The 13,280-nt window shown below is 38.3% G+C and overlaps 1 protein-coding gene across 1 annotated transcript in view; it reads left to right on the top strand.

Moving 5' to 3' along the window:
• The first annotated feature begins 313 nt into the window (after positions 1-313).
• Positions 314-13,280, top strand: part of LOC124290676 — a 59,062-nt gene continuing 46,095 nt past the window's right edge. Inside the window, 2 exon segments of the mRNA XM_046727476.1 lie at positions 314-508; positions 3,581-3,680. Of these exon segments, the coding sequence (XP_046583432.1) occupies positions 460-508; positions 3,581-3,680 (149 nt within the window). The 5' untranslated portion in view covers positions 314-459.

Genomic DNA, 13,280 nt, shown 5'->3' on the forward strand with positions numbered 1-13,280 from the left:
GATCCGTTGTTATGGTACGCTAAATGCACTTCGACAAATGCAAATAATAGCAGATATACATACAAATAGCCATTGCTGCATTAACCAAACAAGTTTGAGTGGTAAGAGCAGGACGAATCGGATACATAATATCATCAAGCGAGTACAGGATATTAATTTTCAATCGAAGATGCATTGTCGAAGGCCATGCTGTTATTAGGTGCCTTACACGTAGTATATTGCAATCAACCAATCAAGTTGGGCCAAGTCGTACCGAAGACTCGTACTTGGTTCATTTTGATTGGTCATTTTTCTATATGTGGTCATATTTCATTGGCTGATCACACAGCGGAAGGGAATTCCCTAAAAGTTGCTCTGCCGAGTGAGGCAAGGACACACCGTCGTCTACACGTAGAACATCGAAACAGAACCTCTCCTAGTCCTACCAGGAGACGAAGGAGTTGGTTTCCTTGGATAAAAATGAAAAAGCTCTTCGTTTTAGGAATTATAGGCCTTCTTTTCGTTGCTGGTAAGTTCAATATTCACCGCGAAAGACACGTGTTTTCTTGAACCGGTCCGGCATGCATGCACGAAAACGCGTATCGAATGACATTTCTTGCATTAGATATGGTACCATAGGTAGCGTGCTGACTTGGCAGCAGAATCTTTGTGTACTTGCAGATCTTTTCGTCGGATGGTGCCCAAAATAACTAATATACAGGCACAGGCGTGACAATAATGCGCATGTCAGTCAACTTAATGAAGAAAGACTGAAGACATGTGTCCCTAACAAAGGGGCGGGGTTTATGTGGTTCCACGTTGATCCTTCGAGTCTAAGACAAACAAGGGCTCTTTGGAGCAAATGTTTAGATTAGGTCGGATTAACATTTTACACACTGTGAAAAGAAATTTTAAAATGAGTAAGATTGTTAGAATGTTTTAAATTCACCGATTATGGAGTACAGGTCATTGTTCATGTACAAACCTGTTTATGAACTTGACACAATATTAAAATTAACTCCCAAGTACTAATGTTGACTGTTCATTTAATTTTTAGTGAAATAGTATAACAGAGTTTTGAGTGTTAATCATGGTTCTTTTAAACTGATCTGTCAAAGAGCTTGTATAGGTAATTATCACGGCTCTCGGCTTGTGATTACTCTATGAAAGAGGATGGTCGAAATATGAACATATTTGAACCATTTCTGATTGGAGGTCCTGGCGTCTTAGTTTTCAAAAAATGAAAGTATGTTTATGTTAACTTTCACAACATTGTGAACAGTTATATTTGGCCCTATATTTCAAAGACCACCCTTTCTGCAAGTAATGGTTAAATTTGAAGTTGACCTAAAAACAGATTAGCATTTAAATCAATTTTAAGAAGTAGGTATATCCAATTTATAGTGTCTTTTTTTAAAATTTCATGAGTTATTGACAATGTTACTCGTTAATCTGCTGTTTATCCAGCGATTTCTGATAGTGCCATTGTGTGGGCTCCAACCATCACAGCATGACAAAGGGTTAATTACTGGACTCGGTGCCTTCTCTTCAGAGCACTTCAGCACAAACTAAGTGTAGACTATCCAGCTGGGTGATGTAAGACAGACTGAATAATGATGCTCCAATGCTTGGCTGATTGCCATTGTGACTATGCATCATTTCTGCTCTGTTGTTCGCCAAATGTAAGAAAAATTTAGGATCAGTGAAACAGGTTGTCAGCAGTTGGGATCTTTCTGTATGATTTGTCAGTCATTGTAGAGATAAATATACATATGACCTGAAGATAGATTACAACTGAACTATTTTTTTAGGTTAGATTAATTTAAGTGTTTTTTCACCAGTAACTTGATATGAAACATGACTGATAGAGTACCTAGGTCCTGTTTCACTGGGGTGAATAAGTAAATGTTGCGTAAATATGCTTCAACAATTTCGCAACTATTCACAGCTAGAAAATCAAATATTTTCCTAGGGAAATGAAGATACAATAAAAATGATGACAAAGATCCTGTGTACTGAAATTCAAATAAAGGATGTGGAGTTTTAGAAGTGGTCGCTTGTCCTTGGCTGGTTGGTTTTTTTTTGTAGTTTTTGTATAATTTTTCATGTTGACAAGTAACATTGTTACAGTCAAGGCAATGTGTCAAGACTTATGTTAACATGTATACGAGTTATAAAATCTGATCATAAATATAGTTACTTGTATGTTGTCATAGATTTGTTAATTTTAACTAATTCTGATTTTTATATGAATACAGGTTAATGATAAGGCACAATACTTCCTTACTCACACTGACCCCTGAGTTGCAGAATTACTGGTACTTCCTTGTCAGTGTGTGGTGGACTTATCAAAACGTGGTTATAGGCAGATATTTGGTCCCTAATCTCCAGTTAGTGTCAGATCATATCAGTATATTGAACTCTGCAAATTTCCCAATTCACTGATCTTCAGCAACCCATGCTTGTTGTAAGAGGCGACTAACAGGATCGGGTGGTCAGGCTCGCGGACTTGGTTGACACATGTCATCGTATCCCAATTGTGTATATTAATGCTCATGCTGTTGATCAGTGGATTACCACCACCATATAGCTGGAATATTACTGAATCAGTGCACCATATAGCTGGAATATTACTGAGTGTGGCGTTAACCAACCAACCAACCAATCTTAATTCATGTTATACAGTCAAAAACTATTGTGGTAGCTTTGTCCAGTTGACTTATTTTATCCCCAATTTTCTAGGACAGGCATTTTTTGTTTAATCAAGGATAAATCCCTGTATTCCATGTCAAATACAGCAGATACAATAGAAGCAAATGATGAGTCTTTAAAGAGGAATATAGATGTTGGATCGTAACATTTTAAAGTAATCACAACAAAAAGAATTTTGCACAACTTAAGTCACATTATGAAATGGCTAGAAGTAGTCCTAATCACTGTGTATTCTTGAAAAGAAGACCTTCAGTCCTACCAAAGAAAACTTTCCCACTGTGCAGAAAACGCAGAAAAGCTCACATTAATCGTGGAAATAGCAACATAAACATAATACCTCACTACTGAAACAGTAAAACGACAACTTTAAATCGCTAACACTGCATCATAAAACAAGGAGTTTAGTTTACTTTCCATTCTGTGCATGAAACGATTGACAGCAATTATTTTGACATATTTAATACTTTTTCTACATGAGGCTATAATTCACGGTTGATTCGAAATTGGAAAGAAGCCCGGATCGTAATGCGCATGCAGATAAAGGTCAACGCTCGCTGATATAAAAATGTTGCAGTTTCATATTTTTCGCTGTCGTTTTTACTGTTTCAGTAGCGAAAAGCTAATGTGTTAATGTTGCTATTTCCACGATTAATGTGGGCTTTTCTGGGCGCTTTTCTGCACAATGGGAAAGTTTTCTTAGGTAGGCCTGACCTTGTCATGAAGGTTACATTCATAGGGGATATGTTATGCAGTAAATCCAGTATAAGTATGTACATGGATAACCGCTCATAATTGTTTCTTCAAATTTTTACTGGAATATGGACATTTGCAATCAAGAGTTAATCAATTAAATCGGTCCACTCCTAATTGTGTATGATTTGTGTTCCAGCTGTATCAGCAGCAGACGACACTGAAGGGGAGGAGAAGGTTAGTGAAGACTTAGGCAAGTCTAGAGACGGGTCCCGGACTGACGATGAGGCCGTTCAAAGGTGATTATCATGATTGTATATCTCTGACTTACAAGTATCAGATGCAAACTTTCACAACCTGTAGATTCAACACATTACATGGGTGGTGGGGCAGCCTCGTGGTTAAAGCATTCACTCATTATGCTGAAGGCCCAGGTTCGATTCCCCACATGAGTGCAATGTGTGAAGCCCATTTCAGGTGTCCCCCCGCCATGATATTGCCTGAATAGTGCTAAAAGCAGCATAAAATCAAACTCACTCAATCACTCAACACATTACAAGCCCCAAAGAATCCGAGGCAGTAAATCCACAGAAACAGTGATGAGTGGAAAGTGGATTGGATAGTCTGTGCCACCTAGCTGGTTGAGGGTGACTCTGGAATGTTGATCAATCACTATTTTGCCTGGAGCAGACGGTTCATATATCATGTTGACAAGATTTTCCATCATATGGCTGGAATGTTGTTCATTAAAATGTTATCACGGTATTATCATTCATATTATTATCCATATGGTGAAACATAACCAGTGTCATATATATCATATGTGCACATATCACTTTTGCCTAGCAACCATTGTTTCTGTATTTCGTTGTCTGTCACGTCATTAAACTTGAACGTGACGTCAATGAACAGGGCAGTCACACTTGCTTACCGTGTTTTACTGCACAAATGTACATGAATAAAATGGATAATAAAGAAATTATTACACTCACAAGTGTAATAATCTCTCTTTATGTTGGTGCATTGATCGCATTTTTATTAATTATCATTACAGTCTGTAAATAACAAAACCTGAACAGGAAAACAGGTGGTTGATACCATGAACACAGGTTCTTGTCATCATTGTATGAATATGTACTCAATAAGCCTGGTCAGACATTGTGGCCAACCAATCCACTGTGGTCAGCTCTGACAACTCGCCTACAGCGAGAAAAGGGTGGTAGTGGTTAAAGCATTTGCTCGTCACATCGAAGGCCAGGATTAGATTTCCCCACACGGGTACAATGTGTGAAGCCCTTTTCTGGTGTCCCCCCCGTGATATTGCTGGACTATTGCTAAACGTGCTGTAGAACCATTCTCACTCACTCACTCACTCAGTTACACCTACAGTCCACTATGGTCAGCTCTGACAACTCGCTGTATGGCGAGACTATTGCCACGTGTGGCGTTAAGCAACAATCCTTTCTGACAACAGGTACTGGGAACCTATTCTAAATTGGAATTCCCACAGAACAAACTAACAAATTGGTGTACAGTGACTTGCCAATCTAAACACAAGGAAATGATTAAGGGCTGTCTGGTCTGGTTCATCTACTGTCCAAACCTGTCTCGCTGATTATTGGGACCAGTGGTTTCAAAACACATGGATCGGTGCACGGTGAAGTTACGTTCCTGAACCTGATCTCTCACTTCACTTGATGACAAGAACCAGACATATTACAGTGTCCATTCTGGAAACTTTGCTATCTCAGCGGAAGCAGGGCTTTAAGTTTGTTTGTTGCCATGGAAACATTCTTTTACGAATATCCTAAGTTCTAAAATGAGAGCTTGAGGGAATGTTATTGATGTTGTGGTGAGCATTATTCTAAGTAGGTCATTGCAACGTGAAAATGATTTGAGACTGGACCTGACAAACTAATAGTATGACTGTTGAGTCATGCCATTGGATCATGGTAGTATATGGCTACCAAAGTCTCACAATGGAGCAATTTGGACACAGCTTCGTGTTTCAAACCAATTCACAATTCCCAGAATCTCACCAGAAAAAAGTGCTATGGTTAAAAAGAAAACGACAAATTATCACCATGTCCTTTGGAATTTTGTCTCTAAAAGTTTGAGACTTCTAACCTGAGCATAGCTCTCAGTATCATTGTCACCGGGTTCGATTTCCCACATGGGCACAGTGTGTGAAGAGCACTTCTTATGTCCGCCATGATATTGCTGGAATATTGCTAATAAAAGCGGAGTAAAACTCACTCATTCACTCACGATACTTACAGCTAAATGTGATGTACAGCATGGTCAATCAGACTGCAAGACTAACTGTTCATTTTTACATCCACAATGTCTTTATTTTAGTTTTCAAGTTTAGTAATGTTGTCCTTTCAAAGTATACTGAAATTCCCAAACAGGTTACTAACTGGAACAGGTGGTCAGTCTTGATGACTTTGTGGATGGCATGTCATCGTATTCCACTTCCATGGATCAGTGTTCATGATATCCATCACTGGATTGTCTGGTCTTGACTCAGTTATTCAGATCGCCGCCTCATAGCTGAAATAATGCTGATGGCAGTATTGAACCCTGAAAGAAACATAGAAAAAGAATAAATAATAATAAGGAATAAAATAAATAAATAAATAAAAGTAAATTAAATACGTAATGGTTATGAAAAGTGATATTTGAGTGAAGTATTATCATTATCAAGGTTAATGAGTCATTCTTCTAGAAATAATGTTTTCATTTTTTGGGTGTTGTAATTTCCAGCAGAGCAGTTAAGTTTCACCCTACAGCTTTGGTTGATGTTTTTGGCAGTGTACCATTAACATGTGTTTATGATCAACTCTGGCGATTGGCTACTTTGATGTTTCATGGCTACTAGCTACACGTGTTTGCCTGGGCCGTCAGGGTATTAGCATCATGGCAGGTTCTGAAGCTCACCTGTAATTAACCTCTTATGTCTGGAGCATGTCAGAACATCCGATCTGCGCTATGATAATGATATTTACATTTGTCTTGTTTTTGAACCGTAACAGCAGGATATATACCTTCGTTTGTTTGAAAGCATGCATGTTGGAATGCATACACCGAATTATGAATCACAAGCAGTTAATAGATGATGAAATGGTTGGATGTGAAATATTGTTTCGATTTGTTTATGATGGTTATCATAAAGGGAGGAAGGGGTCATAGCGTAGTAGTTGAAGTGTTCGCCTGTCATGCCAAAGACTCGGGTTCGATTCCACACATGGGTACAATGTGGGAAGCCCATTTCTGGTACCCCCGCAATAATATTGCTAGAATATTGCGGTGTAAAACCATATTTACTTACTGACTTTTATCATAGAATTAAGTGAACAGGGATGGCAATTTTCCAGCGGATTTTATTTCAAATTGTTCAATTGTGAATCGTCTAAATCCATTGAGAAACCCCCATTCGATGACACAATAATAAGTTTTTCGCTGAAAATAGATTTTCCTGTTGCCATCCCTGAGTGAATCGAACTTACCATTTCCACATCCAGATGATTGTTTTTAGCAACCCCTGTTGTCAGAGGCAACTAATGGGATTTGGTGGTCAGACTCGACTGATGCATGTCATTGTGTCAAAACTGTCTTGGATGTTCATGTAGGCAATCACTTGATTGCTGGTATGGTTACTTACCATGAGTTAAACATCAAACAAACCTAACAGTTTGCCATGGGTAAGATATTAGATTGACCTAGTTGTTAGAAAGAAGGTTGTTTTGGATTACTTTGGTACCAAATAAAGCTTAGAGCCAGTATATCTGTAACATAGCTTGACAGTATTGCAGCTTGCAACTTTTGGAAATACCACTGTAGTCATTGCCAATATTGGATGTTCCTGACATTTGAGGGATTTCCCCCAAATAGTGGCGACTTTGGTCCAGGGAAGCTGTGAAGGCAGGCATGCCAGATATCAATATAGATGTTATTTTTAAGTTTACGAGTGCTGTTGGTGTCGATGTGCATACAACGATGCAGGAGTTTTTGGCAGATGCGCAGAGTTGGATATGTGAATTTCTTGCTGCATAGTCAGCACTTAACGTGCTTAACACATGTAATATTGATCTTGGTAGGGAGACTTGGCTGACTGTTATTTGCAAATGGAGCCTGTAAGAAACAGGAATTGAAAGCTTTCAATAAATTATCCTTCATGTTTTTAGCAGTCTTGAAATAGGTCACATCTTGCAGATGGAAATATGTATAATCGTTTTCACATAGCTCTGAAAATATTTACAATTTCTATGGAACCTTTCTTGTTGAGAGAGAGGTAACAGGATCAGTGCTCTTATCAGTCATGCTGTGATGTTTGTAGTATTTGTTCTGACTTATGAATAGTTTTTTAAATGTTAGGCGAATATGAAACAAATGTTTTGTGTAATCTTGGTCATGCTATTGGTAATAGATTACGCTTTTTAGATATGGTATTTTCAAACATGAAGAATAATGCCAGTAGCGTGATGTACTGATGTAGTTTTTAACACATCCTGTTTGTTTTACCAAAGAGGGTTAAGTTGCATTCTGCTGCTTGTTTCTTTGTCACAGATCAACATGTCCAAATCAAGCCAATAATCAAATGGACACACCTAGAACTTAAGTACTGAATTATTCTCTGTTTGTTTTCCCAAACATTATGACGTTTCTTTGTCACAGATAACTAAGATCAAATGGCTAGAACTTGATGTCCTGTTTCTGGATCCCTACACCTGTGTGTCTGGTAGCTCATTGATCTATTACCGTGGAAGATGAAATGACTACCCCCTCCCGACCTTGACTGTGCACCCTAGGGTGTCCGCTCATCTGGAGTTGGGCCCAGAATGGTTACCTAGAGATGTAATAACCCTTAAACCAGTTACAATTATCAAACATTGCTCCCCGGCTTGTAATCACGAGACAGTGGCTAATATGTTTGACCATCCTTGATGAGGAACCAGTTAAGGGTAATGGCCGCTTGATGTCTGCCACCTGATGTGGAGGGATTGCAATGGCTGCTGCCAGTGGAAGCTGGGAAAATGGTTCTGTTTTGGCTTCTGGGCAGTGGGATATTGAGAGGTTTTCCCGGTGTTGGTTTGTGTCAAAGGTCCAAGTTCAGGTCCATATTTTGATTAAGTAGGATTCCCAGTCTTGGTATCCATGTGATATGACTGGAATAATTACAAATAAAAAGGAAAATAGTTCTGTTTAAACTTCTGAGACATTCAGAGGTTTTCGTGCATTGACTTGCGTCAAAGGTCCAAGTTCAGGTCCATATTGGTATTACATGGGTTTCCAAGGTTTGGTGTCATTGTGATATGATATGAATATTTACAAATAAAACTCACTAACCCATGAATAAACAGGGTTTATTTTTGTCTGAAATATTTCTGTGTATCTTCATCTTCAACATATTCATGGTTAATTTTGTAAAATCTGTTTTCCTAATAATGTTTCTATTATAATTTATTCATACTTCTACTTAATTTACGAATTTATGCCTAAAATACCAGTCATATCCATAAGCATGATTACATACTCAAACCAGCGGATATAGTGTCTGCCCAGAGATCAAAAGTCCTGTTGTTCGATGTCCAATTGCATGATACACGAGCATGTGTTAAAAGGTGGTACTTCTTGTTGCCCTGCCTGTTTGACACTAAGGGGATACAACAAGGAAAGTTTGACATGGTTAGAAAATGCTCATTCTTCTATTAATGTCAAACAGCATCATGGTTTCTTTATGTAGGCTAGTACTGAAAAACCAACCAAGGTCTGGATTAATACTAGACCTGAGACCATGAAAAGCACTAGAGGTGTGACGATACAGAAATTTCAAGATACAATACATATCGCAATATCTTGGAACGATTCGATTCAATGCATATCATGATATGCTTTCTTTAGTTATTTTCTTTAAAAAATCATATTTTAATAGCAAGATAAAGTATCACGATCATCGATACTACGATATATCGTCACAGCTCTAAAAAGCACTCTGTACTTGCACACACACCACACACATACCCCATGCCAGGCTATGCCATGCCATGTTGAACCCCATCAGACCTCAGTTGCATGCTGGAAGTCTTGGGTCATTGACCCTGAAAAGAAAGTAACAATGATGCTCCTTGTCTGAACAATGGGAATTTCTAGTATCTACAACACCTTTTTCTCAAGTACTGGCTGACTCAAGTTCCCTGTACTTTCAGGAATTCTGTTTAGCAGATTCAAATTCAGTGTGAATTAAAGTGAAATAATGCATTCAATTTTCCGGGATATTTTTTAGCTAAAATCAAGGGATCCATGTTGTGCCAGAATGTTGAAAATTAGTATGTTTGGAGGATGTGAAAGGGGTGGGGATGTAGGGTAGGGATGAGGGGGTGGCTTTTTGGGGGGTTGATGCAAAAGCAACATCAGCAAATGTCAAGGACTAAAAGACTTCCTCACTGTTGAACACTGTAATAATAACTTTAGCGCTAGTAGGCTACCAAGGTTCTATATTAACTCCAAACTTTAACATGTGACCTCGGTACTTAATAACACCTGGTATATATTGCACAATACTGCAGATACTACAGCAGAAGCAGCTGGGTAGTACCTCAGTAGAGAGTGTATACACTGCGTATCACCGTGCGGCATGCAACACGATATCTGCCCAAGTTTGGCCACTCACACAGTGAGTGCCGGCTGTACACTCTTCTTGTTCTTCCAACAGTGCTAGTGCTCTGACTAGAGGTTCCCTCCGCCAAAAATACACTGCTACCTGGCTTGTGTAAATTACCACAGTAGAATGCTGGCCTGAGCAAGAACGCTGAGTATTGTTCTTGTGTGTTAAGGTCACATGTGCCGAGGAGAAATAAGACAACAGTCTCTTTATTGTGTTTGTCATTTTGGAACGGCACCACAAGACGAACAAATTAACCTGGTGATTAAGTCATTTTTTGTTGTGCAAGTTTGGAGTTGCAAGGTTTCACACGATATGTGTGTCAACTATGCACAAATGCATAGAATGGTTGGAGAAGAAATATCACGTCCCAAGGGAATGAAATTAAACTTCATTGTTCAAAAACATTGTAGTTCATGTAATAAACATGATATCACATTATAAAGTACAGTACACTGTTCCATGACTTTACAGTCTTTAGTCACTAGTCTGGAGCCCGTGTCTAGTAAAATTCTGTTTGGTCAAGTAAGATCTGCAGACAATAACCAATGTGATAATACTAGGATGGACTTAGATCACTCACTTCTGCTTAGAGAAAATATATGGTTACTGAACTGGTCTTGTCTCTTGAGAACTGAAGGCTGGATTTCAGTTACCTTTGAAATGTCAAGGCCATAGATAAAATTGATCACTTTTTCAGTGTAGGAAACTCATTTTCCTTACAGTTTGGTTCAAGGATAAAGATATGGTTTGAAGAGTAACTGAAATGAAAGAAAATTTTCATCACTTAACATGTGGTATTTCTAATCTTTCGAATATGTTTAAGTACTTCCATAGGTTTATATGTGTACCTCTCTGAACAGTTATCTTCATTGACATGAGAAAAGCAATGGCCAGTGTCAAGAGAATTTAATGTCATTCTGGCAACATTTGCATGCTCACAGAATTCTAATAACATAATGCATTTGTGTGGAATATAATACCATTATCGACAATGAAAATGTTTGTGTAGGATATAGTATTTTGGATACTGATATTGGTGTTGTGTAATGCCCGTTAAAGGTTGTGTGGAATATATAGTACCATTCCTGACACTAGTAATAGTTGTGTGGAATGATAATGGTGTTGTGTAATGCCCGTTAAAGGTTGTGGGGAATATATAGTACCATTCCTGACACTAGTAATAGTTGTGTGGAATATAGTACCATTATCGACAATGAAAATGTTTGTGTAGAATATAATAGTATTTTGGATACTGATATTGGTGTTGTGTAATGCCCGTTAAAGGTTGTGTGGAATATATAGTACCATTCCTGACACTAGTAATAGTTGTGTGGAATATAGTACCAGTTCCAACGGTGATAATGGTTATATGGCCTGTAGTGTTTCTGGTATTACCTGGACCGTGTCACAGCATGGCATATACATTGGTGCAGAGATCTCAGAGTTAGAACATTTGTGGTTATGTATTCCACCTGAAGACAATAAACGCACAGGTCTTAGGACAATGAGAGATTTCCTTGCAGCTTTATATCTTGAAGCCAGTACTGGAATACATGAGGCCTGTTATCCCATGGCTAGTGATATTATAGTTCAACTAGTGATTATCGCTCGTCACACTGAAGGTTCAATTACCCACATGGGTACAATGTGTGAAGCCCATTTCTGGTGTCCCCTGCTGTGATATTGCTGGAATATTGCTAAAAGCGGCGTAAAACTAAACTCACTCACTCATTCAATGATTCATGATTATCTTGTAGGAGAATAGCATTGATCTACCTTTCTTTCAGATGTGATGTGCTCTTGACAGTTCATTTACATGCAATTAAGAAGCAACCAGACAGTTATATATTTTGAGGGGACTCAGTATCCAGATATTTCTCAACATAATGCTGTGCTAGTGGGTTCAACAAAGTTTAAATTGTCTAAGGCCTGCATCAGCTTGTATAAAGTGGTGTCAAATCCATCTTTCTAATAACAGGATTGGGTAGTCAGACTCGCTGACTAGGTTGACACGCGTCATTGTATCCCAGTTGTGTAGATCGATGCTCATGCTATTGATCACTGGATTGTCTGGTCCAGATTCGATTATTTACAGACTGCCACCCTATAGCTGAAAATTAGCTGAGTGCAGCTTTAACCCATTCAACACCGCAGGCCGAATAATCGGCCACAACTTTATGAGTCCCCAGACACCGGAGGCCGATTAATCGGCCAGGCAGTAGTCACGTCAAAATGAGACATAATTTTAGGAACCTACCTGACTTTTGATTCATATATCAAATCTATCACATTTCACAATGTCTGAAAACACTTATTAAATTTCAATTTATCATATATTATCAGCAGAATTAAAATTATAAACTATTTTTCACAATATAATTGAAAACAACGATTCTCGGACACATGCTTCGAGGAGCGGGTCCACAATAACATTGTCAAAGAGCAAAGTAACGATGTTTCGAGGAAATTATTAAATAAATAGAATAAACTAATGAATAAAATCAACAACAGCATTCATAAAAGTTGTCAAACTTACATATAAAATTACTTTTTCCATCTTTTTGTGCGATCATGTAATGCAAGTCAAGTCACTGACAAGTGACATCTCGGCTCTCGCCGCCTCAATCTTCAAGCTCGGACACGATGTTTAATGCGAAAATATATGCATGAAGCATTTTTGTCACAGGTCATAACCTAGCACGATACGTCCAATAAGTTCCATAATTTACGTATAGGTAGCGATTTCTTGCTTAATATGTTCAGAATAGTATTATTTTACCCAAAACTTTTGTCTAAATCTAAAAGTTTTCGTTTACGAGGACGGTATCCATTGCCGTAATATGATTGGCTGCCTTAGGTCCGTGTGTCTGATTTTGACCAATCACAACCCTTATAGCAGACTGTGGCGAAAAGCGTCATTAGAAACCAATCTTTATCCAATAAAATCGCTTCTTACAATTGTGAAAATACTCTTGGCAAGGGTACAGTGATATTGTTGATGTTCAGAGCTTTCGAACGATGCCCGACATCAAACGATTTGCAGCCTCCCATGTTATTCATAAGAAGCTTCAAACGGAGGTATTTTCAGTTGTTATGTCATTTTACCGAGCCGGAAAGCCACAGATATCGGGAAAAAGGCTACCATACATATTATTTAAGAAATCTTTTATAATAATTTTCTGATTACGTAAAAATGAAAATATAAAAGAAAAAGGCACGGGCAATGTTATGA

This window comes from Haliotis rubra, unplaced genomic scaffold (assembly GCF_003918875.1).
Source record: "Haliotis rubra isolate DU_JTF1 unplaced genomic scaffold, ASM391887v1 Scf1126, whole genome shotgun sequence".
NCBI lineage: Eukaryota > Metazoa > Mollusca > Gastropoda > Lepetellida > Haliotidae > Haliotis > Haliotis rubra.